This window comes from Callospermophilus lateralis, chromosome 3, assembly GCF_048772815.1.
Source record: "Callospermophilus lateralis isolate mCalLat2 chromosome 3, mCalLat2.hap1, whole genome shotgun sequence".
Classification (NCBI taxonomy): Eukaryota; Metazoa; Chordata; class Mammalia; order Rodentia; family Sciuridae; genus Callospermophilus; species Callospermophilus lateralis.
This window is the reverse complement of record NC_135307.1, coordinates 72,468,490-72,496,240: the sequence shown is the minus strand read 5'-3', so window position 1 is coordinate 72,496,240 and position 27,751 is coordinate 72,468,490. Positions and strand designations below refer to the sequence as shown.

Below are 27,751 nucleotides of genomic sequence, written 5' to 3'. Positions count from 1 at the left end.
TTTTTCCCCTCCCCCAGTTCCTGGCTACCGCTGTTCTACCTCTGCTTCTATGAGTTTAAATATTTTAGATATTTCATATAATTAGAATCATGCAGTATTTATCCTGTGACTAGCTTATTTCACCTAGCATGCTGTTCTCTAAGTTCATTCACATTATTAATAGTTTTCCTTCCTTTAAGACTAAATCATAGTCAATTTACATCTATACCACCTTTCCTTTATCCAGATGTTTAAACCAGTTGGTACAGAAATCTACTATGATATAGGTCAGCTCTTATTTTAATAGATGGGTGTCCCCAAAAGGGCTGCAGAGACACTTCTGCTTCTGCCTACACTCACATGAATGTCATCCTCATGGGAAAACAAAACTAAGTGTCTATTATTGTGACTTCATTATACTAGAGTTTGAACTTTCAACAAGTTAATGCTACAGATTGAGTAGTCCCAGACATTAGTGACCATCAGTGTCACCCATGTGTTGTTGCTAAGTAAATCTATTGCATATTTGCTATAAACAAGAATACAGACAGCAATGCCCGCCACGCCTACTTACTCAGCCTGAGGAACACTTACAATAAGAGGTTGCTTTCAGAAAAAGAGAACATCCTTTCTACAATAGAAGGATGGCTCTGCTCATGAAATCACAAATCACTTTTAAGTGTCATGGTTCTGAATGATATTTTTTAAAATCAAACCTTTAGCCACCCTGTCAATGGCTAACTTCTATTTGTTTCTACAAAACTTTTCATTTCTATCAGTTTCACACACTGGACAAAAAGTTGAAATGAATGAATGAAGCCTTCTTGTGAACCATTTATCATTCAAGAATGGATTCTAGGAAATTTTTTGCTATTAGTTCCTTAGTGATGATACTTAAATTTATATGGAAGGAAAGAACTTGTGTAAAAGAGAAATTAGTAAGGCATCATTCATCAATCATTCAACAAAGACAGAAGCACAAATGTTCCTTCACCAAGCAGCTATTTCCTTACACTCTTGGTTTTAAAGAAAGATTCTGCAATGTTACTGTTCCCTCTGAAGTATGTAAAAAGGGCACATGTCACATGGTTTTAAGTCCAAGAAAATTCTCATGCTGATTCTTCCTGGATATAACTTTGGATAACTGGTTCAAGTCTCTGCTTCAGTTCCATCTTTGGTCAAATGAAAACAGTAGCTTTGTGGAATGCCTGTAACTAGCTTGACATAGTAGAACAGGCTCATTGGATACAACCAAGTTCTCCATAGTAATATCACTGTTACTAACCTTTATCCTTCCATGGAAATGAGTCAATCTCTACCCCAAAATTCAACTAACTGCAAGTCCCAAATGCCCAAATTCAAATAGGGTAATTTTAATATCCTATTTTGGTATAGGGTACCAAAAGGAAATGAAAAATTATCTGAACAGTTATTTTACCATTCCCATGATGAGATGTCCTGAGAGAAGCTGGTTTCTCATGAGTTCCATTGTGTACCAGGGATCTGGGTTCTGGGCCTGCTTCTACCACAGAATGTATGTTTTTCTAATAAGGCCAAAAAGTACCAATGGTGGTCCACTGTCTCCATAGCCAATACCACAGATGTGAAAAATAAATACTCTGAATTATTCATAGTAGCAGTCATGCAAGCACAAAGCCAAATGGCAGAGATTTCTTCCTCATTTCTTTTTGGCAAAGTCAAATAGTACACAAAAAGAATATCTCATAATGATAAACATGTGAGACGTTCTTGGACTTAATGACACTATTTAAGAGAGCAAACATACATTAAAAGTCAATTTAATGTATTACTTCTGATGCATTTTTTTCCTTGCCAAGAATAAGAATAAAACAGAAGATGAATAAAACTAGGAAACTGAAGTACACAAAGCTAGATACGTACAAATCTACATGTACTCCTAATGGGCTGAGATCTTTCTTATTCATTCTCAGCTGACGCTGGTTTTGATACAAATGCAGGATGTACCATAGCCCCCAAGCCTACAATCTCAGGTAGGTAGAGTGTGATTATGAGAAGTTATTCTTTGTTAAGATTTCAATTTCAAAGTCGAGCATGCCTTGGTGGCTACAATCATCACACTTAATGCAAGTAATCCAAGTCAAGGAAAAGACAGTGGAAAAATACAAAATATTTACCCTACCTAATCCAGCTATTTCTACTGAACAACATTATGCTGTGTATTTATAAATTGTAGCCCATTGTTACAGGAAGTTCACTACAGAATAACCAAACACTGTGTGTTACATTTAGTTTACAGCATGCCTTTTCTGCTCAGTGCAAGAAAAATCTACTACCCAGCAGGTACTAGAACTGACGGCCTGATAGCAGCAATGCAATAAGAAGTTGTTGTCTTTCCTTCTTCTTCTTCTTCTTCTTTTTCTTCTTCTTTTCCCCCAAAATAAAAACAAAATTACAACATCATTGAATGTCCCAATTAAACCCAAGTCCAATTCAAAATTCATCTTCGGAACTGTCAGCTAAGAGCATTACTCGATCTTGCATGCTGTTGAATTCTCTCTGCTAGAGAAAGAAAACAGAAACACATTAAACTCTTTCTGCTACAGAACAAAGCTGAGAAACAGGCCCACTTTAAAAGACACACTAACCAATGAAGCGAGGCAGCAGCTGCAGCCGCTAATCCAAACCACTGGGCACGTCAACACCGTTCGAGCACCATTAAACCCTATGTGCTTTATTAAGCAAATTAGATAAGCAAAGAATGTTCTGAAACTGATTAGGTTTTGCTCTCGTTGGTTCCATACCTTTCTTTTATGCCTTTTGAAGCCATTTCTCCTTTGGCGATTCATAACCTTAATGCTGTAGAGAGCCCCCAAGATGAACAAGGCTCCAGCTATCCCCACCCCTACAGGAACCAGCATCCCAGACATGTAGCCAGCCTGCGTAGAAAAGGAAACACACATCAGGATGCTGAACAGACCACGGCCCTGGGTTCCTCATTTCTGCTGATGGCAGCAGGGTTTTAGAGGCTTTGAGTTCTCTGCTCTGTTATCAAATAAAACAGAATCTAGGGGGAAAAAAAGTTCTTTTTAAAGAGAAGGCAACAGAGAGAGGTATAACTATTTTGGGATATTTCAAATACTTAGAAGTGAAGTATTGAAATCAGTCAGCCAGATCTAGTGGCCCCTCCAGCCACGTGCTTATGCACATTTGTCAACATCAATGACAGAAATATAATTTGTATTAAAGATGGATAAAGGGAGCTTCTGAGAATGCCAGGACTATTAAAATGCTATAAATTGGAAACAGCCTGAGTGGAGCTTCAAGGGGGTTGGAGTGTCCTCTGGAATACTGTGTTCCTTGGAGGGTAAAAGAAGGGCCTTGGCAGCAATGATATTCTTTCTCTCTCTCTCTCTCCCTCCTTCCCTCCCTCCCTTCTGCATTACAGCAAGAAAGGAAAGCTCAAAGTGCTTGTAAGTGAGCAGAATATGAGAGTGGCTGGAAACAACAGGGAAGAAAAGAGCCTGCCGAGGAAAGGAGGGGTGTGAGATGTTACAGAAAAGGCAAAAAGGGGCGAGGAGAAAGCATGTACATAAGATGGATGGATTCACTTCTATGAATGGGATAATCTGCTCAGTGGACAAGACTGATGCCGAGGGTGGGGGGAGAATTCTGAGTGTTCCCAGCCCCAGAGAAAGGCAGTGGCAGAAGGGGCACAAAGATCCCTGCCAACAGCATTGACACCTCCAAAAGATCCTGGAGGTATCAAACCTATGCATGTCCCAAGACCATCAGGAGTTACTCTAGACACTTTGGTTCTAAAAGAACAGAGAGATCCCCATATAGCCCTGGGCTCGAGTAAATAGCTCAGGATCCACCCACGCTCAGGGCAAGCCCATCATAATACATAGGACCCCTGCATGATGGCCAATAAAACACCCATGGGCTACGGGTATGTACTAACCTAGAGAGCCTTCAGGGGAAAATCCAGATGTGGGTTTGTCTCCCTAGAAGCCTATCTAAACAAAATATATAATCAAATTTTTTTGCAGGGCACAGTGGAATATGCCTATAATCCCAACAGCTCGGGAGGCTAAGGCAAGAGATCCAGACCTCAAAGCCAGCATCAGCAACTTAGCAAGGTACTAAATAACTCAGTGAGATCCTGTCTCTAAATAAAATACAATATAGGGCTGGGGATGTGGCTCAGTGGTTGAGTGCCTCTGAGTTCAATCCATGGTACCCCCCCCCCAAATTTTTTTTTTTAACTAAAATAAGTACTTTAAGTAAGTCTTACATGGAGGAGAGGGATCTATTCAATTATCTGATTATTTCTTTAATTTTAATATAGCACAAACTATTTTTATTATCTTTCAGTATAAGCAAAAAACAGAGAGATGCACAGAATAAAATTTTCCTAAAGGACTGGTCTGTGCCATTGGGGCCCTTTCCTAACATTTCTAGCTATGAATCCAAGGTAGACAAGCGCCTCTTCTTGTGCTCAGCCAACTCCCTCACTGGTTCTGCCTTTCAAAGTCTTAAGTTAGGACAAAATATGGAAATTTTTCCATTAATTTGAGAACAATAGCATTTTTTCACCAGCATACTAAGTATCTTTCCTCAAGAAACAAAGCCCAGTCAGTTTTCAACAAATTAATATGCTTTGTAGAAGTCCAAACTTTTTCCAAAATTCTTCCAGATCCGCTTAAGGCTTATTTAAAACACTCTGTAATTTTCCATGTAGGAAAACACTGGACAAAAGAAAAATTGGGGTGCTCTCACCAGAAATGTGAGAAACCCAGTCTACTAGACTTTTCAGAGCTATGCATTCAGAGAACGATATTCGGCCTTTTGGAAGGTCAACTTGAGCAACCCCTGCATGGGTCTCCACCAGCTATGGAACTTAACCCCACTCCAGCAACCTGAACACTCCAAAACACACCACTCCTTATTCTTATTGAAACATTTGGACTTCTTGTTTCTAGAGTTTTAAATCATGCAGATTCTACAAGAATTCACTGAATCTCTCTTTTTTGTACTCCCTGCTTTATTTTTCTTTTTTTCTTTTCTGGTAACATCTGCCTTGCTTTCAAATGACAAGAAAATCACAAAGATGGAAGCAAAGCAATCCATTGTCTTCAAATATAATTGAAACGTTTTTAGAAAACTGAGTAATAAGAGGAAGCAAGCTCCTCTTTTAGAATTGCCTCTGACTTGATTTCTTTAAAAATGAAAATTAATAAGATAGAATATACACATGTTTTAAGTTATAAATTCTGACTAGTGCCTTCTGTTTGTTCAAAATTATTGGATGTGTATGCGACTCCAGAAATGACACCCTGGGAGGGATGCAATTCCACAGAGGGATTATTTCAACCAAGAAGGCATCACCTGAATCTAATCACAAGGAAACAGCCAACAAACCTAAAATGAAGAATATTCTATTTTTTTAAAAAAAGGACTGTTCTTTTAAAATACCAGAATCATGAAAGACAAAATATGTTTACAAAATGTTTCAGATGAAAGAAAACTAAAGAAACATGACAATGAAATATGTTATATAATCCAAGACTAAATCTTGTACTAGAGGAGAAAAAAATGCTTTCATACAGGCATTTAGGATCTATTGAAAAAACTGAAATGTAGATGCCAGATGACATAAAAGTACTATATCACTGACACAGGGAATGAAGCTAATAAGATTGACTAACAAAATATTTCTATTCTTAGGAACTGAGGTATTTAATAGTAAATAGATCATGATATAAGTAACTTGTCCTTAAATGGTTCAAAAAAAGGGTGTGGGTGCCACAGGTGACAAATCAAATGGGGAAAATATCAACAATAGGTGCACCTAAATAAACGGTGGTAGGGATGTTCTTTGTACTATTCTTCCTCTTATAGCTTGCCCACAAATTTTAAATTATTTCCAAATAAAGTTTAAATTTTTATAAGTAGATTATAGTCAAAATATGACTAGAAATACTTGTTTTTATTTATTTGGCTTTGGGATTTGGGGTTTCTTATTTGAAGTTTATGAGAAAAGCATCCTCCCTTCTTGGGCAAATAGATTTGTTGGGGAATTTCCATTGTCAAGAAAGCTCTAAGAAAACCAGATGATACATGGTACTGCATCTAGCCTGCTAGTTTGGGATAGTGAGTGCCCTTAGGATTTTGATGCAACTGTGGTTCTCCAACTTGAGCATGCAGTAGTGTCACCTGTCAGACTTGCTAAAACACAGATTGTTGGGCCCTATTCCCAGGATTTCTGACACAGAGGGTCTAGGGTGGGTCTGAGAATTTGCATATCTAACAAGCTCCCACACGATGCTGATGCCACTGGTCCAGACCACACAGGAGAATCACTCCTCTGAAGTCTCATCTGGACCGTTCATCTTCTGAATGCCTTTCTAAAGCTAGAAGAAACAGAAGGGTCTTGGTGACATCCACAACAGGGCTGATATTTATTACACAATTAAAATAGATACTGCGGGCTGGGGATGTGGCTCAAGCAGTAGCGCGCTCGCCTGGCATGCGTGCAGCCCGGGTTCGATTCTCAGCACCACATACAAACAAAGATGTTGTGTCTGCCGAGAACTAAAAAATAAATATTAAAAAATTCTCTCCTTCTCTCTCTCTCTCTCTCTCTCTCTCTCTCTCTCTCTCTCTCTCTCTCCCACTCTCTCTTTAAAAAAAAATAAAATAAAATAAAATAAATAAAATAGATACTGCGACTTCAGTTTGGAAAATGCCATTTATATGTTGAAAAGATACATCAATAGGTAGCCAAGGTAGGATTTGTCTAACAAGCATCATTAACTTGGATATTTAACCCAAAAGGTTAAGGTTATTGAGTGTTATAGTCCCTCAATGTCCATTTTTCTTCTTCTATCCCTATAAGGTTTCCAATTTGGGACTTGGTACAAAATAAAGATACTGTTCCTTGACTTCCATGAAGCTTGGTATGGCCAGGTGATAAACTTCACCAGAAGATATGTCCATGGCATGGGAAAATTCCAAGACATGTTCTTTTAAAAGGGATCTGAATTCCATCTAGAGACAAAATGTTGCTGAAGGAAACAAAGACATTGGAAGGGTTGGCCTCAATTCCCGTGCAAATTTTTTAGCCTGATACACAAATAAATGTCAACCACTTCTTTCTATTATCAAGGGACATTTTTGGTGGTATTGTGGGAACTGGATTAGGGTTTCCCTCTTGACACCAGAAGCACTGGGGCTAGTGTTTTGTTTTGGTTTAGATAGCCTTGTGTAGAAGTAACTCTTCTAAAGAGAACAATGCTTATTTGTACATTCTAGAATGTTCCAGATCCACTAAAAAAAAAAAAAAGACTGATGTTCTAGTGAATTTAGACTCATTGAATTCTGGCCCTCAATGCTCATACCCTAATTTGTAACCATAGGGCTCTATTTTCCTGAAATGCTGAAAAATACAGCATTTACTTCATTGTTAGTGTTTCCTAGTGAGATTGGTTACATCAACTGTGGCTCATTCTCACTGTGCAATAAAGCACATCTGTCACTAATGCTGTAGACAGAAATACTTGATTGCATGGGATATATACAATGAACTCATTGCAAGTTAAAACTATAAAGATTAGAAAACTGTATGTACAGCATGTTGTAAAAAGAACACACACACAAATGCATTTAAAAATTCTGGAGGAATATAGCAAAATGTTAATAGATAATGATCATCTTAAAGTAGTATTCTCTTTTTTTATTTTCCTTCTTTCTTTTTTACTTCTCTTAAAATTTTTAAAATAGCATGTTTTTTTAATATTTTTGGATGTTGATGAAACTTTATTCTATTCATTTATTTATAGGTGGTGCTGAGAATTGAACCCAGTGCCTCACACATGCTAGGCAAGCACGCTACCACTGAGCCACAACCCCAGTCCCATAAGCATGTTATTTTAATGTAAAAACTTTGTAATATAAATTTTTAAAGGAGGGAAGACCCTTTATCCACCGTCCTTTAAGAATGACAGAAAGCCTTAATTTGTCCTTTTAAGAAGGAAGAAGTAAGTTGGGCCCAGTGGTACCCACCTGTAATCCCAGCAGCTCAGGAGGATGAGGTAGGAGGTCAAGAGTTCAAAGCCAGCCTCAGCAAAATCAAGGCATTAAGTAACTCAGTGAGATCCTATAGCTAATAAAATACAAAACAAGGCTGGGGATACAGCTCAGTGGCCGAGTGCCCCTGAGATCAATCCCCGGTTCAAAAAAAAAAGAAGTAGTATTGTTAACTTCCCTTTTTTCTTTTTATTTCTAGCTAGAATATGTACATAGCCAAATTGGAACTGCCACCCAAGAACATAAGGTGACCTTGGGAATGAAGGTCAGAAACAGTGGAGCATCAGACAGCAGCAGCTTGAGTCCCTGTCGATATGTCAATCCAAATGAATCTTTGATTATTATCTCCAGATTAATAAATAAGAAACAAACATCTATCTTGGCTAAGCTGTTGTCCTTGGGGGTTGCCCTCACTCATATCTGATCTAAGTCCTAACTCATATGGAAAGACTAAACAACAACAAAAGGGGCAATTCAGAACTTTTGAAAACACCACCCTTTCTAGAGCCCAGTTAACTAATAGAGAATCAATACTGGAACAATTGATAAAGCTTAAACAAGAGGGTATCCTGGCTTGTCTGAAGAGCCAAGTTAAATGCATAGTTTAGAATTCAGTTCTAAGGGATTCTGAGACTTTCATTAACGAGACAATAGTTATGCCCTCAAATTCTGAAGATGATGACTAACAAGACTTTTGTAGATGGTAGACAAAGAAGGGAGGAAGGAGATGCATACATTGTATATACCTATGAATGGACACATCAGATGAACCATGAATATTTCAAGTATGTAGGACAGAGGGATATGGGGAAGATCAGAATGAGTCCATCTAAAAAGAAATAAAAAGACAAAGATACAGACATTAAATATGACCAACACTGTGGGAGGCTTAAATTTTCTTCTTCCAATTTTTAAAATTAAGACATAATAAAGAAATGCTAGAGAAGAAATTGAAGAGAGCTGGAGAAACTTCAAAATAAGCCAGAAAACAAGGGGCCACATATCAAATTGTTTCTCTTGATGGAAAGGGTCAGCAAGAAAGTGCCAGTCTTTTGAGTCAAGATAAGAATAAAGGGTTCAAAGGAAGAAACAATAGAAACTTTCTATAAAGTTGCACAGATTTTGAAAGTTAAATACACACACACACACACACACACACACACACACACACACACACACGCAGGTATTAAATTTTGCAATATCAAATTTCAAAGTGGGTTACATACCAAAATTAATTTCTTGGTTGTTTGTTTTGTTTTGTTTTTGTTTTTATTTGGTTGGTCCCTACCCCTGCCGCCATACTCAGAAATTGAATCTAGGGGTACTTAACACTAAGCCACATCCCCAGACCTTTTTAAATTTTATTTTATTTTTTTATTTTGAGACAGGGTCTCACTAACTCACCTAGAGCCTCACTAAGTTGCTGAGACTGGCTTTTGTCCTTTTTTATAGTTCAGAGGGATATTTTCTATAGAAAAAAAAAATGGTATTTGGATTCCTAGCCTGTTTACTAGTTTTTGAATCATATTTCCCCCTGAACAATAACAAGAAGTGCTACCAATATAAATATGTCCAATTCTACACTTTTGAATTTTTCTTCACCCAAATCATGCTCAGTCTGTACAACTGGATCCATTACAAATACCAAACTGGTCTCCCCTGACCTCAGCAGCCTTAAAGTTTTCAACATCATTTTTAACATAAACAAACACATAACAGTCTCACCTCAAAAGCTATGTATATGTGAATTATACTGAAAACCAGAAACATAATAGTGAGAATTAACCTAGTTATATCATTTTAATCGCAACTGAATATTTTTTTCTCCTTTAACATTGAGTATAGCAAAATAAATAGCATAATTCAAATATGGGAAAATGATCCAAATAATAAAAATATATGAAATGCCACAAATGAAAATATATTGAGACTAGAGAACTGGAGATAACTCAATATCTGATATTGTAAGGATTTCCATTTAACCAAAACCCCCAGTTAAGTCTGGGCTGGGCTATGATAATAGAATCTGACAGAGGCTACACCAAGGAATTCAAGACTCTATCAATATTTTTATGAGCAATTCCAGTTTAAAATTAAGAAGTAATCAAAAGTGAAAACTTGGAGAGCATTGAAAATCAAAAGAAAATGAAAATATGAACCTGGAAAGAAGTTTAATATTGTCAATCTCCACGTCAGTAGAATTGATACAAGATAGGAAAAATATTTTTCCATAGTTGGCCATCCAGACAGGTCAGCTTATTAACACTTGATGAGAAGCAGCACTATAATAAACTACACACACAGAGTAGATTCTTGTCACGTCACACTGGGACAGTAAAGGCCAAACCAAATTGGATTACATTGCTGAAACTCTCTAAAAGAAACTCTACCTCAATATGTCAAGAATATTATTCAGCTGAACATATAAACTAAGGTATATTCTTATCCCCTTATAAAGACACCTTTAAAGACTAAGGTGTCTCCTGTGTTCTACAGGAAGGAAATTGAAGGAAGGGTCTTTCCTGCTGGGTACCTGGAGGAGGCCTTGTATCTCTGGAATCAAATAAGGAAGCTCTCAGATCTTTTGTTTCACAAAACTGTGTGCCCTTCAAGATAAGTCCAAAGAAAAAAAGAGATCTTTCTTACCTTATCTTTTAGTTTCTCCATCCAGCTTCTCACTAGGAAAAAATAAGAGAATGAAATGTTACTAGCTGTCTTCTACTTAGATTTCATAGTATTCAGTTAATTGGACACTCTGAAGGGATCTGGGGTCTAAAATACAATGTGTCAACAATATTAACATAATGACAATAATGGTCTTATTTTTATGCCTACTTATTCAGAAATACAGCAGAGAAAACAACCCTTCAGTCATTATTAAGTGAACAAAGATTTTTTGCTTGCTAAATAGTTTTTCTAATATTAATGACTACTTTGAGTTTGGGGATATCCGGAGAAAGAGAAAGGAAGTCACCTTTACAGTATCACATTCACTTTTTTCTCTGACAATTTTCCTTTAGCCTTATTTCTTTCTTCGTTTTTAAGCTCTAAGATAATGTGGCTGTTGGATCAATGTCAGAGAACAGAAGATATGGGACAACCAGGGTGGCCTGGCTGTGGCTCCAAAGAGTCAAAACTACAGTCGCAGTTGAAGACGCAAGAATCTGATCAAAGGCAAGAACAAGAAGTATTTCTGAAACCCATGCAGCTTGTGAACTGTACCACGCTATGGCAACATAACCACTATGACTAATAAGAATAATAATCAAGTAACATTTATGAAAGCCAACTGGAAAGGACTGCATCAACTATGAAATTATACATAAATCATAATTACGATATGGATCATAATTACAAAATATGGATGCCAAGAGTAGAAAGAAGCACCAATCAAAATAAAGACGTGTTGAAACAGCCATGTTAAGGGTGGTTTGAGGTGGAAATCTTTTAAACTTAATTGCCTTCAATATTAAAAAATGTCCCAACACTGAATAAATATTCATTTTTTGAAATATTTTTATTAGTGAGGATTCATTTTTAAAGCATCAAAAAGGAGGAAAAAGACAAACATATCTTTATTTTTACCTTTATTATCAAGAAAGAGAATTTAAAATTTTTTCAGATTTCCTTGAACTTTCTTTCATCTCTGGGACCTTTCCTTATAGAACCAGATAGTAAATACCTTAGGTTTTATGTGCATATCGTCTGTCACAACTACTCAGTTCTGTTGCTGTAGTATGAAAGCAGACATAGATGGTATATAAATAAATGGGTCTGGCTATGTTCCAGTAAACTTTATTTATAGATAATGAAATTCAAATTTCATGTAATTTTTATCTGTCATGAACATTTTTCTTTGGTTTTTCTTAACTATATTAAAATGTAAAAAGCTCTCTTTGCTCACCAACCATATAAAACAGTAGACAAGCTAGAGTTGCCCATAGATCATCATTTGCTGGCCCTGGCATAGATATACTCAACTGAAGAAGCTGGCATCTCCATTTACAATGTGACTCCAGTAATAACACATCTGACACTACTTACGGCAGCTGATTCGTGTATATGGCTTTGCACCTTACAAAGCACCTCACGTGTATCGCATCATTTGACCAGCAAACTGACAAGCATGAGAATCAGATAAGCCTACGCTCAGGGGAAAGAAGGGGAAACTGAGGCTGAGAGAAGCTAAGAGCTTCATCCACAGTTTTTCATTGCTGTGATTAAATACCTGACAAGAACAACTGAAAAGAGGAAAAATTTATTTCAACTCCTGGAATCAGACTCCATTGCTCTGGGCCCAAGGTGAGGCAGAACATCATGGGGGAAGGGCGTGGCAGAGAGAGCTGTCCCCTCAAGGCAGCAAGGAAACAGAGAGAGAGAGGTGGGAAGGGGCCACAAGGAAGATGCACCCTCCCAGGGCACGCCCCACCCACTCCTCCAGCCATACCCACCTGCCTACAGTTACCCCAGTCAGACCATTCAAACTGATCAGGTTACAGCTTTCAATCTAATAATTCTACCTCTGAATAGTCCTGTATTAACACACGAGCTCTTGGGGGACACCTCATGCCAAATCATAACAGTTACCCAGTGAATAGTCACTGGAATTCAAGCCTGACTTCACAATCCAGGAGCAAGACTTCTCTACTACCCATTTCTTTGGGTGCTAACATCACTCTTGCCCTCTCTCAGTTTGAAAATGTGGACAAACCTTTGGCTCTTCCCCTTCCCCCAGTTCTCGGCTTCAATCTCTCTGGTAAAGGTCCTTGTCAAGACCTCTCAGCCTTTTCCTTCCCCCACAACTCCACAGGTCACAACTGGGATTCAGACAAAGAGGATGGTGATCAATCAGGATAAGATCAAGGTCATGGGAAGGACAGAAGGAGCAAGTCCCTGGAACTCGAGAATGACTTCAGGGGTTGGTGATTCCTAGAGTGGGTCCATGCAGAAATGAAGCCCACCCCTGATTCACTGAATGACTTTGGAAGAACCCGTGAACCTGTGGACCCTTAGCTTCCTCATATACGAAATGAAGATGGCAACAGATGTCTTGAAACATTGTTGTGAAAATCAAAAATAACGTGCAAACTTTAGTACAGAACTTGACACAGAATGATGGGAAAACAAAAGTAAGAATTCTAACGCAGGAAGGAAAGAAGAAAGACATGTTAGTATTAGGTTAATATACCTCAGTTATGCCCAAGACATATTTAAATTCAAACAAGAGGATATTTCCAATTCATTCAGCCATTCAACAAATACTTGTTATGCACAGTGTGTTCGACCAGGCACTGTGCTCTACACTGGGTCAGTAGAAACTAAGGGACCTAATTCCAGGGAGGAAAGGGTCAGGCCATCAAGTCAGTGTTGAGAGTGGATGACGAGAAGAAACAAAGGAACTGAAAGAATGAGGGACAGAGCAAGAAAGACGACTATTGGGATTCAAGGCAGAACCCCAACCTCAAGAAAGATGTTTGGGATCAGGGAGTAGGGTGGTTATTATAAAGGGAAGGTGAGAGCAGGCTTGCTGGTGTGAGCATGTGCTGATGTGGAGGAGCCAAGCTGGGGCAGGCTGACTGACTACAGAGAGAGGGCAGCACAAGGGTGCCCAGAGAAGAGCAAAGGAGGCACCGAGAGCCAGGGTCTGGGCTCACCAAAACAGGCCTGTCCGGAAACTGCCCATATTCAGCTTCTTAGAGTCCATTTCATGGAGTCTTGCTTTGGATGATTCTCTAAGGAAGTAATTCTCCACTGGGGACAAGAAGGCACATCAGAACAGGAAGTTCCTAGGTGTCCAGGTAATTTGAAAGAGGATGTTCAATGGATCTAATTCTGTAATTTGTAATAGAGAAAAGAAAACCAGGCAAAATCTTCTTGGCTGGTGAGAGGGGTAAAGCACAGAGGATAGTGAGCAAGTATTTTCATAGGTATGGATCTAAAAAGATTGAGAAGCACAATTCTTAGAGTATGATTAGAGAAATGACTAATTGGAGATTAAAGATTGGTTGTGTTTCCCCAACTAAGAATGTGAGGTCCCTGGACCATGCCTTGCCCTTCTCAGGTATCTCCCAGGGTCCTCCGCATGGTATGGATACTCAAGTGCTTAATAGACATTTTTTCTTCTTTCAACAATACTAATCGCTTCTAAGTAAGTTCACAATATTTGTGTAATCGTGATATCTTTCATAAGGATTCTGTAAACTGTCTCCAGCAAAAAATGTGCAAGGCAGAATAAAAATTAAGCTTAAAAATGATCATTTTAAACTTAAGGAATATAAATTGATGAAGGAGTACAAAGGCAAGGAGAGAGAAAGTCGGGAAAAAAAGAAGAGAAAATCAGAAAGAAAAATGTTCGATTAAAAGACAATTATTTATAAAGAGGAGAACCAACAACTGTGTTTTTTTTTAAAAAAAAAAGTAAAAAAACATCACATGGGTGAAAAGAGTATAAATTGAAATAGCTTTTTAGAGATGTGAAAGTAAGGGGAAGATTTGCAATCAATATCATAAAAGACTTTTACAAAGTTTATATGTTTTATTTAAAGCTCCTGTTATTAAAGAAATGTATCTTAAACAATCAATCCTGGGTATGCACAAAAATTTTGTTTAAATGATATTCACTGCAAGTTTTATAGTAGGAAGGAGAATATAAACAAATGATATCAATATCCAACAACAGAGGATTAGTTTAAAAACTCAAGGGGAAACAAAACCTTAGGCTATGAAATAGCCTAAGAGTGAAATAGTATATGAAAATAAAATTATTTTGAAGTTGATCATGGGGTTGGGAATGTAGCTCACTGATAGAGGGCTTATCTAGCATGTGGGAGACTTTGGGCTCAATCCCTAGCACAGAAAAAAAAAAAAAAAATGAAGAAGCTGGTCAGGAATACTATAGATGTGATTCCCAAAAAATCAATTTCTATGACAAAACAAGAAAAGAAAACAAAATCATTTCAAAATAATTAAGAGAAGGCATTCCTGTATATCAGCAACAAAACTTCTGAAATGGAAATGAGGAAAACCACTCCATTCACAATATCCTCAAAGAAAATAAGATACTTGGGAATCAACCTAACAAAAGAGGTGAAAGATTTATACAATGAAAACTACAGAACCCTAAAGAGAGAGATAGAAGAAGATCTTAGAAGATGGAAAAATGTACCCTGTTCATGGATAGGCAGAACTAACATTATCAAAATGGCAATATGACCCAAAGTTCTCTACAGGTTTAATGCGATGCCAATCAAAATCCCAACGGCATTTCTTGTAGAAATAGATAAAGCAATCATGAAATTCATATGGAAAAACAAAAGACCCAGAATAGCAAAAGCAATTCTAAGCAGGAAGTGTGAATCTGGAGGTATAGCAATACCAGAGTTCAAACTGTACTACAGAGCAATAGTAACAAAAACAGCATGGTACTGGTACCAAAACAGGCAGGTGGACCAATGGTACAGAATGGAGGACACAGAGACTAATCCACAAAGTTACAACTTTCTTATATTTGATAAAGGGGCTAAAAACATGCAATGGAGGAAGGATAGCATCTTCAACAAATGGTGCTGGGAAAATTGGAAATCCATTTGCAACAAAATAAAACTGAATCCCTTTCTCTCGCCATGCACAAAAGTTAACTCAAAATGGATCAAGGAGTTAGATATCAAATCAGAGACACTGCGTCTGATAGAAGAAAAAGTTGGCTACGATCTACATATTGTGGGGTCGGGCTCCAAATTCCTTAATAGGACGCCCATAGCCCAAGAGTTAATAACAATAATAAACAAATGGGACTTACTTAAACTAAAAAGTTTTTTCTCAGCAAGAGAAACAATAAGAGAGGTAAATAGAGAGCCTACATCTTGGGAACAAATTTTTACCCCTCACACTTCAGATAGAGCCCTAATATCCAGAATATACAAAGAACTCAAAAAATTAAACAATAAGATAACAAATAACCCAATCAACAAATGGGCCAAGGACCTGAACAGACACTTCTCAGAGGAGGACATACAATCAATCAATAAGTACATGAAAAAATGCTCACCATCTCTAGCAGTCAGAGAAATGCAAATCAAAACCACCCCAAGATACCATCTCACTCCAGTAAGATTGGCAGCCATTATGAAGTCAAACAACAATAAGTGTTGGCGAGGATGTGGGGAAAAGGGTACACTTGTACACTGCTGGTGGGACTGCAAATTGGTGAGGCCAATTTGGAAAGCAGTATGGAGATTCCTGGGAAAGCTGGGAATGGATCCACCATTTGACCCAGCTATCGCCCTTCTCGGACTATTCCCTGAGGATCTTAAAAGAGCGTACTATAGGGATACTGCCACATCAATGATCATAGCAGCACAATTCACAATAGCTAGACTGTGGAACCAACCTAGATGCCCTTCAATAGATGAATGGATAAAAAAAAAAATGTGGCATCTAAACACAATGGAGTATTACGCAGCACTAAAAAATGACAAAATCAAAGAATTTGCAGGGAAATGGATGGCATTAGAACAGATTATGCTAAGCAAAGCTAGCCAATCCTTAAAAAACAAATGCCAAATGTCTTCTTTGATATAAAGAGAGCAACTAAGAACAGAACTGGGAGAAAGAGCATGAGGAAAAGATTAACATTAAAAAAAGACGAGTGGGGGGAGAGAAAGGGAGAGAGAAGGGAAAGCATATGGAAATGGTAGGAGACCCTCAATGTTACACAAAATTACATATAAGAGGTTGTGAGGGGAAAGGGGGGGAAACAAGGGAGAGAATTGAACAACAGCAGATGAGGTAGAGAGGGAAGATGGGAGGGGAGGGGTGGGGGGATAGTAGGGGATAGGAAAGGTAGCAGAATACAACAGTCACTAATATGCCATTATGTAAAAACATGAGTGTGTAACCGATGTGATTCTGCAATTTATATTTGGGGTAAAAATGGGAGTTCATAACCCAATTGAGTCAAATGTATGAAAGATGATATATCATGAGCTTTGTAATGTTTTGAACAACCAATAAAATAATAATAATAATTAAGAACCCAAGTTTATAGATAAAACTATGTGGGTTGGGGTGTGGCTCAGTGGTAGAGTATGTGCTTAGTAATGTGAAGTCCTGGGTAAAATTCCCAGCACAAAAAAAAAAAAAGTTATGCGTATAATTAGAATAATGCACTTCAAACTATTAACTGAATTAAATAACAGTAGTAGAATTATGAGTGATTTTTCTTTCATTCCTTATATTTTTAGGATGTGCCAAATTACATATGATTTCTTACTATTTTTAAGTTAAGAGGAACACATTTCTTTAAAACTCATAAAATTCTGTAAAATTCTGCAAACTGAAGTTAGTAGTAGACTGCTGATAGAGAGGAACACGAGAAATTGAGCCCTTTCCACTTGGCTAATTTCTTAGCCCACAGCTATAGATACTAATCCCACTGGTTCTAGCTTATTTTCTTTCTTGAAATTTTATCTAATGCAAATTCAAAAAGACCAATATAATGAGGTCTCTGGCCTCCTTCAAGCAGGGAGAGTTACACTGAAAAAAAGGAAGGCACCGATAGAGGTCACACTCAACAAGTCCAAAGCTGATATCACGCTCAGTGGAGAAGTGAGGCTTTTCCTCTAAGATTAAGCAAGAGTAAGACGGGGGTGCTCACTCTTGCCCTTTCTATTCTACATAGTACTGGAAGTCCTAGCCAGAATAATTAGGAAAAAAAAAGAAATTAAAAATATGCATCTTGGAAAGAAATAAGTCAAATGGGAAAATAATAAGTTTAAAATACATTATCCTATCTATAGAAAATCCCAAAAATTCCACACCAAAAAAAAAATCCTTAGAAATTATAAATGGATTCAGTAAAGTTACAAGATAAAAAAAAAATCAACATTTAAAAATCCATAGCATTGCTACATGGTAACAAAAAACCACCTGAAAAAGAAATCAGAAGAACAACCCCATTTACAATAGCTATACAGAAATAAGAAATACTTAGGAATAAATTTAACCTAGGAGGTGAAAGTTCTGTTTACTGAAAGAAATGAGAGAAGACACAAATAAATGGAAAGATATCCTATATTAGTGGGTTGGAAGAATTTTAATATTGCTATAATGTTCAGACAGCCCAAAGTAATCCATAGATTCACTGCAATCACTATCAAAATTCCAATAACAATGTTCACAGACATAGAAAAAGAATCATAAAAGAATACAAAGACCCTGAATAACTAAAGCAATCTTGAGCAAAAATAACAAACCCAGAGGGATCACACTATCTGACTTCAAAATATACTACATTCATAGTGATCAGAAACAGCATAGTAGTGACATTAAAACAGACCCATGGGACAACAGGACAAACAAGAGAACACATAAAACAGTCCACACATATTTGGTCAACTGATTTTCAACAAAAGCCAAGAACACATAATGGGAGTAAGGATAGTCTCTTCAAAAAAATGGCATTGGGAAAACAGTATATCCCCATGTAGAAAAATGAAATTAGACTCTCTTCTAACACTATATAAAAATTCAAAATGGTTTAAGACTTAAACTTAATCATTTGACCCAGTTATCCCACTCCTTGGTTTATACCCAAAGGACTTAAAAATCAGCATACTGTAGTGATGCAGCCACATCTATGTTTATAGCAGCTCAATTCACAATAGCCAAGCTATGGAACCAATCTAGGTGCCCTTCAACAGATGAATGAATAAAGAAAATGTGGTATATAAACACAATGGACTATTACTCAGCTATAAAGAAAAATGAAATTATGGCATTTGCCAGTAAATGGATGGAAGTGGAAAGTATCAAGCTAAGTGAAATAAGCTAGTCCCAAAAAACCAAAAACCAAATGTTCTCTCTGATACATGGATCTAACCCACAACAAGGGAGGGTAGGAAGAGGAAGAATAGAAAGAAGTTCATTGGTTTAGACAAAGGGGAATGAAGGGAAGGGAGTGCGGATGGGAGTAGGAAAAATAGTAGAATGAATCATACACAAATTTCCTATTCTCATATATGAATACACAACCAGTGTAATTCCACATCATGTACAACCACAAGAACGGGAATGGGTTTTACTCCATGTATGTTTAATGTGCCAAAATAAACTCTACTATTATTTATATCTAAAAACAATAAATAATTTTAAAAAACTTTAAAGACTTAAACTTAAGACTTAAATTGTAAAACGACTGGAATAAAAAACAAAGGGGGAAAGCTTAATGACATTGTGGTGGGCAATGAATGATTTTTTTTAAATATGACTCCAAAAAGCATAAGTAACAAAAGCAAAAACAGACCAATGAGATTATACCAAACCCAAAAGTTTCTGTACAACCACAGAAACAGCTAACAGAGTAAAAAAGACAATCTAGAGAAAGGGAGAAAACATTTGTAAAATATTTATCTAGTAAAGGGTAAATATCTAAAACATATAAGGAGCTCAACTCAAGAGCAAGAACATAAATAATCCAACCTAAAAATGGACAAAAGACCTGAATAGACATTTCTCAAAAGAAAACATACATAGGCCAACAGGTATATGGAAAAAAAAATGTTCAACATCACTAATTTCATTAGTCCATTACTTTACCAGTTCCTATAACAAAATGTCTGAGGCTGGTAGCTTATGTAGAATAGAGAAGGGGGAAGCAGGGAGAGAAGGGAAGAGAGGGAGGAGGTACTGGGGCTAAAATGAAACAAACTGTATTCAATGCATGTGTGATTATGTCAAAATGAACCCCACTATCATGTGTAGCTTTAATGCTTCAGTTACAAAAGGAAAAAAAAAAAAAGAGGTTTTTGTTGGTTCACAGTTCTGATCCCCGGTCAAGGGCATGTGTATGGTGATGGCCTTCTTGCTTACAGAGTCTTGAGGTTGCACAGGACGTCACATGTCAAGAAACAAGGAATACACATGGGATCATCATGGAGACTGTGTTAGTCCTATTTACCCACCAAAGGCCCCATCTCCAGACACCATCGTGGGATTAAGTTTCCCCCTTTTGAAAACCTCACAATGGGGATTAAATTTCACCCCATGAACCCTTGTGGGACACACTCAAACCCTTCCAAACCATAGCATTCATCATCAGAGTAATGCAAATTAAAACCACATGAGATATCACCTCACACCTATTAGGAGGGCAGTTATGAACAAGACCCAGGATAAAAAGTGTTGGTGAAGACGTGGGGAAAAGCGGATCCTTGCACACTGTTGGTGGGGATGTAAATCAATATGGCCACTGTGGAAAATAGTAGGGAGCATTCCACAAAGACTAAATATAGAACCACCACATGATCCAGCAGTTCCACTACTGGGTACATATTCAAGGGAAATAAAATCAGAACATCCAAGAGACATCAGCACTGCCCTGCTGTCACAGCATTCCTCACAGTAGCCAACACATGGAACCCACCTGCATCCCCCACGGAGGAATGGATTTAAAAAAATGTGGTAAATATTCACAAAGAAAACCCACTCCACCTTAAAATAAAAGGAGGGGAGGAGGAAGAGGGGGAGGGAAGGAGGAAGAGGAGGGAAGGAGGGGGAGGAGGGGAGAGGAGGAAGATGAGGGGGAGGAAGGGGGAGGAGGAAGAGGAAGGGGAGGAGGGGGAGGAGGGGAGCGGAGGAAGATGAGGGGGAGGAAGAGAGGAGGGGGAAGAGGAAGAGGAGGGGGAAGAAGGGGGGAGGAGGAAGAAGAGGGGGAGGAGGATATCCAGCTATTTGCAACAACATAAGAACCTGGCAGAAACTATTTTGAGAAATAAAGCATGACCTCACTTATACGTGAAATCTGAAAAAACTTGAACTCACAGAGGCAGAGAGGAGCAAGTGGTTACCAGAGGCTGGAGAGGGGCGTGGCCAGAGTTAGGTGACATGGTGGTCTAAGGATATAAAATACCAGCTAGATAAAAGGAGAGAAAGCCCAAGAGATTTGTTATACAAGTATCCCAAACTGCTTATTAATAATATTTTTAATTTTCCTTTACTTTCAATAACAGAGTTTTATGGACTCTACTTATCCCAAACATGCATAAATTCCCTTTCACAAAAGGGGCAAGGGATAAGAGCCAGAGGAGATTCAGGATTTTTCTGAGCTAATAATTAAGATTTACTGAGCACTTCACAAAATTTTTGCAAGTATTGTTATACCCATTTGACAAAGAAAATGAAGCTTAAGTGCTGAAATCACCCAGCTAAAAAGTAGCTGGGCTAGAATAGGAAGTCAACTGGGGGCACTGGCTAACCTGTTACTCTGACTTTTCATTATTTTCTCCCTCCTATCCCCTCTCCGTCTCTGGGTGTGTGTCATCTTCTGCCTCTGTCTCCTGTCTTCTGTTTCTGTATAGTATCTTGCAAACTGTGTCTTTCTTTCTCTTCCTCCCTTTTTCTCTTTTTCTCAGGCTGTATGTGAATGTCTGTCTTGTTAGTTGGCTCTGTTGTTTCTCTCTCTCTTCTCTCTCTCTCTCTCTCTCTCTCTCTCTCTCTCTCTCTCTCTCTCTTATATGTCTATCTCAATCAAAGAGAATAAACAGGATTTTTGAGGTCCATTTTAGCCCACAAATTTTTCTGACTCAGTCCTACTTGCCAGGGTTGCAGCACCCAGATCAGCACTGGGCACCAACCCATTGAATGGCAGAAGTCCTGGGAGAGACTCAAAACTCAGGATGAACAACACTGAAGATACTGAGCATGGGGTCAGAGACACAGTGCTGCTGTCAACAAGAAGACAGTGCAAAAACAGGAACAGATTCCGAGGGAGATGATCGCAAGGTTTATTTCAAATATGTGGAGTTTAAAGAACCTGCACTATTTCCTTATAAGTGTGTTTGTGGGTGGCTTAGATGTGGATATGAAGAAACACAGGCTGAAGACTAAGGTTTAAGAGTCACCTGCATATTGATGGAAACTGAAGTTTCCACCAATCACCCTAGTATGCAAAGTGTATATTAGCTAGGATTCTCCAGAGAAGCAAAACCAACAGGTTACACACAAACAAAGAGGGATGGAAAGTTGTGAGGGATTGGCTTACCTGATTCTGAAGGCAGAGACATCCCAAGATCTGTCATCTGCAAGCTGGAGACCCAGGAGAACCAATGTTTAAATCCAGTCTTGTCCAAAGACCTAAGAACCAGGAGGTTCCATGGTATAGTTCAGTCTGAAAACCCCTACAGGTTTGGGTCCCAGGAAAAGCTTGCAGTCTGCTGGGCAAGAGAAATTTCCCCTTACTCAGCACTTTTGTGCTATCTGGGCTTTCAACAGATTGGATCAGAGCCACCCACTTTAGGAAGAGCAATCTGATTCACCCAGTTTATGATTTGAATATTAATCTTATCGAAAAACACCCTAACAGAAAGTCCCAGAATAATGCTTAAATGTCTGAGTACTCTGTGGCCCAGTCAAGCTGACACATAAAATTAATCAAACATCACACAGTGAGACTGCAGACGGTCAAGTTCATGATCCTAAGGAATCTCAACATGTAAAGGCTAAGCAGAAGAGAAAGGGCCAGATGAGACCAGGAAGAAATAGAGAGATGCAGAACCCTGTACTGTTTACATGAAATAACCCAGCAGAGTTCATTTCAAATATTTATGAAGATGTTTTCATATCTCATTGATGAAATGAAATGCAAGTAGGTTACAGGCAGCAGAAGCAGACATTTTTGAGGGTGCCATTACTCTGGCAATCCCATCAGGCAAACACGCCAGCTTTCCTCACTCCTGAAGGGCATCCTCATTCTCAAGAGAATCTTCAGTCATACCGAGTCCCAAAAATAATCCACTCAATGTTGCCCCCTTTATTGGTTTTCCCAAATAATCCCTTGCAGCCAAACTCTGTCTCAGGAACTCCTTTTAGGGAGAACTCAAACCAATACAATAGTCTAATTCTGCCACCATATAGGCAGGCTGGCCTATAATGAATTTCATTCATTTGTGCATTAATACAAATCTTTAAAGTGAAAAGAAGAACAGAGGTAAGGAAAGCAGGCATGCTGGCCAAGTTCAAGGTAGTGGCCATCTCCATGTATCTAAATTAATTCCAACTGAAAATCTTCAGGCTACTCGTATTTTTTTTCTTTTTTTAATTAACTTTTTATTTGTTTAAATTAGTTATACATGACAGTAGAATGCATTTATGCACTTTGATATATCATACATAGATGGCCACTCGTATTTTTAAATATATCCTTTCCATTTAGCATTGCGTAAAATATACTTCATAGTTAGGTTCATTTAGCTCATGTTCAATTTTGCAAGGGTTATAAATATAGTCTTTTTAATCAAATTTTCAACATCACATATTTCAATAAAGTAGGAAACTTGATTTTTATCTTGGTCCATGGAAAGATGTATATTCTGCCTAAATAAAAAATGAAGTATCAGAAGTAGTTCTTTGTTCAAAGCATATGTAACTAAATTCCAATTAGAGCTATTTCTACAGTGTCAAGAAATAAATGAAGACCAGCTCTTTTTCTTCCTTGTTATTTAACCGTAAGTGACCTTTCTAATGCAAGAAATAAATAAAGCTTTTTCCAACTTACATAACACACCAAAGAATAAAACTACCCAGTTTTAAGTAGTACATGCATGTTTTTTAGAGAACATTGAGTTTATATAGCTGTGAGTTGTTCTCTAATGATGCTAAATTTACCTGCTTTAAAAATCACACCAAAACCCTTTCTATAATCATTTGCTCTTCACATAATTACAGAACAGCAAAATGCCGATGAATAGAATGATCTATTTCTTTGCATAGGGCTAAGTGAGCACTAATTGTGCATTCAAGAAGCAATTAATTCTGAAGGCCCTGAACTGATATTTACAGGAAAGGTTGCAAAGAGCCCAGATACCCTAATCTCTGCTTTCAAGTAATATTAGGAATGTCTGTCTTTACTGCAAGCTGAAGAATGATACTGGGCACCTATAAGAAACAGGCAGAGAAAATGTCTTACAAGCAACTGCATGTCCTGCCAGCATCATTTATTAACGCTACTGGTACTGACAAACTATAAGGCATATTGTCACAACTCTTGTGATGAGAAGGCTGCCATAAACTTCAACCTTATGGAAATAGCATGATACACAAATGAAAAAGGAAGTATCCCTTGGTGTGTTCTTCCTATCTCTTCCCAAAAGAGAATCATACAACATTGTTTATTGCTTACTCTGTTCACCAGAGAAAAAAAAATTTTAATGCTCCTACAACTGATCATGTGGGGAGAGGAAATATCACTGCTTTTTGCCTAAGACATTCTGTCTTTTGGAGGGGTGTGGGTGCTGGGAATTTAACCCAGTGGTGCTTTACCACTAAGCTACAACCCCAGCCTATCTATCTATCTATCTATCTATCTATCTATCTATCTATCTATCTATCTATCTGTCTATTTATTTGTACTGTGAGACAGAGTCTTGCTAAATTATTGAGGCTAGCCTCAAACTTGCAATCCTCCTGCTTCAGCCTTTAGCATCACTGAGATTATAGGTATATGCCATCACATGCAACTTGCCTAAGATATTCTGAAAGCTCTACTGAGCATTGGGGTTTCAAATCTTTTCACCACAGAACAGAAGAGGGATATTCAAGAACCTGAAATTCTCCTTCTCAGGAGATCTCACATCACATTTGCACTACCTGATCTTCAGTCCATTAGAAAAAAGAGAAAATACTCAGGCTTACATGTTTTTATTTATTCATTTATTTATTTGAATTGACATATAATAACTGTATATTGTTATGGTTTGAATGTAAGGTGTCCCCCAAAAGCTCACATGTGAGACAAACTCCCCATCTCCATATTTAGATGAGGCTTTAGCAACCATAAAGGCCATCAGCCCTACAGATAGTCCCTCTCATTCTCAATTTTATGTAAAGTGATCAACCACTTTAGCTTCAAGACAGGGGCCCCAAACCCTTCTTCCCTATCTGGATTTTGGGGTTCCCGCTGATAAAAGCCAGAGCTTATCATAGGACTGAGGTAAAGAAAAGACAAGCTAGTGACTCTACTTTTTTAATCGTATATTTTTTATTCTAATTTGTTACATATGACAGCAGAATGCATTACAACTCGTATTATACATACAGAGCACAATTTTTCATATCTCTGGTTATACACAGAGTCACCCTATTCATGTCTTCATACATGTACTTAGGGTAATGATATCCATCTCATTCCACCATCCTTCCTACCCACATGGCCCCTTCCATTTCCCTCCCTCCCCTCTGCTCTATCTAGAGTTCATCTAATCCTTCTATGCTCCTCCCCACTAACCTCATTATGAATCAGCATCCTCATATAAGAGAAAACATTCAGCACTTGGTTTTTTGGTTTGGCTAACTTCACTTAGCATTATATTCTCCAACTCCCCTCATTTACCTGCAAATGCCATGATATTATTCTCTTTTAATGCTGTATAGAATTATATTGTGTATATATACCACATTTTCTCTATCCAGTCATCAACTGAAGGACATCTAGGTTGGTTCCACAATTTAGCTACTGTGAATTGTGCGGCTATAAACATTGATATGGCTGTGTCCCTGTAGTATACTGTTTTTAAGTCCTTTGGGTATAGACCAAGGAGTGGGATAGCTGGGTGGTCCATTCCAAGTTTTCCAAGGAATCTCCATACCACTTTCCATATTGGCAGCACCATTTTTCAGTCCCACCAACAATGTATGAGTGTGCCTTTTTCCCCACATCCTCGCCAACACTTAATTTGCTCCCAAAATGGAGACTCTCTACCTCATTGATGTTTCTTTTGCTGAGAAGAGGCTTTTTAGTTTAAATCCATCCCATTTATTGATAAATCCTCTAAAAGGGAAATAAGGAAACTACCCTATTTACCATAGCCTCAAAAAAATAAAAATAAAATACTTGGGAATCAATTTAATGAAAAAGGTGAAAGACCTCTACAATGAAAACTACAGAACACTAAAGAAAGAAATTAAAGAAGACCTTAGAAGATAGAAAGATCTCTCTTGTTCTTGGATAGGCAGAATAAATATTGTCCAAAAGTGACCTTGCTTTTGCCAGTGGCCCTTATTCAGAGTTTCTGACATTATTCTACTTAATGACATGAAGTTCCCACTTCCCTTGGCTCTGACACAGTCAACAGATGAAATCAATTAGAAGTGGAGCACTGAGTGAGTACTCAAGTGGTTTCCAAGGCAGCTTTGGAGTTTGTTTGCCAAAGTTCCACTTAACTGTTCAAAAGTCTTCACTCCCAAAATAATGGGCAAAGACCAAGCTGTACCCTCAAGAGAAATTAAAGTAAATCTTTGGCTAAGAACACCTGAGCATTGATGATTAGAAGGTAGAAAGTTTCAGTTACAAAAGACAAATAAGTTCTAAAGAACTTCCATTACAGCAGAGTGCTTCTAGCTAGCAATATTAAACATTTAAAATTCATTAAAAAGTGTATTTTTAGGTGCACCACTTGATGTTTTGATGTATGTATACATTCTGAAATGACTGCCATAAGCCAATTAATATGTCATTAACATACCTATATGATTACCATTGTGTATGCATGTGTGCTGAGAAGATTTAAGTTCTGTTCATTAAGAAAGCAGATCTTATATTCTTACCTCAAAACATAATCATAATATTAAAGGGGATGGGAGAGAATTTTAGGAGGAGATGGATTTGTTTATATGATAGTCATTAGGGTTTCATAGAGTTGTTTACATTAAATGTTTACAGATTTTAATATGTAAAAAAAAAAAAAAAAAAAAACAACACCTGAGCATTACAGTCAATATACTTGTTATGGTGTGGATATAGAAAAGTCCCCCTGAAAAATCTCGTATTTTGGAAACATGACTCCCATTACAAAAAGTTCACAGGTTGGGCTTTCAAGCAATAGTGAGATCTGTAACATCAGTGGATTAATCCATTTGGTGGATTAATAATTTGAATGGAGTACTGGGTGGTAACTGGAGACAGGTCAGGCACAGCTAGAGGAAGCAGTTCACTGCAGGTGTGTCCTAAGGGATTATATCTTGTCTCTGGCTCTTTGCATGTCCTTTCTTCTTTCTGTCTCTTTCCCCGTCTCTCCTTCCCAGCTTCTGTGAGCTGAGCAGCTTTTCTCCACCATGTTCTTCCGCCATGATGTTCTGCCTCACTTCAGGCCCAGATTAATGGAGTTGGCCAGCCACAGACTGCACCTCTGAAACCATGAGCCCAAAATAAACTTTTCCTCTTCTAAATTGTTCTGATCAGGTATTTTGGTCACCATGGTAAAAAGTTAACAAAATACTCAAGGGAAGAACTACTTCTGCCATCTAAACAGAGTACCTGAAAGTTTGCTTGAGTGCTTGATCCTGAGGGAAAAGCCTGCCAGGCTACTACAGAGAACAGGTGAATAATCCCACATTTTAATTCCTTAAACAAGCTTTTCACATGCTCCCTGGCAGTAGCGGTTTGATACTGGGGAGTAGAGACAATTTCAATTTCCTTATTTCTTGGTCACTTCAAGCATACTTCCACTTTGCCAGGTTCTTGAGAAGCCATCCTCCTGTTTCTTACGTTTATTTAGTTTCCCTTGTGCTGTAACGTTTATTTTCTTCAGTGATCTGTAATTTTTCCTGAGAACTTATATTTTCAATGGAGGTGGGGTTTTTGCTTAGATATCTTGTGCACTCTGAATTACACAAGGGTCACTTCAAAGGAACAGTTACTAATTTGCTTGTG

At 37.9% G+C, this 27,751-nt stretch overlaps 1 protein-coding gene across 1 annotated transcript in view; it reads right to left on the bottom strand.

Moving 5' to 3' along the window:
• Positions 1 to 2,451: 2,451 nt before the first annotated feature.
• Positions 2,452 to 27,751, bottom strand: part of Armh4 (armadillo like helical domain containing 4) — a 106,147-nt gene continuing 80,847 nt past the window's right edge. The window contains exons 5-7 of the mRNA XM_076848359.2: positions 10,696 to 10,727; positions 2,763 to 2,897; positions 2,452 to 2,520 (exon numbers count right to left, since the gene is read on the bottom strand). Of these exons, the coding sequence (XP_076704474.2) occupies positions 2,452 to 2,520; positions 2,763 to 2,897; positions 10,696 to 10,727 (236 nt within the window). The remainder of the gene's footprint in view (positions 2,521 to 2,762; positions 2,898 to 10,695; positions 10,728 to 27,751) is intronic.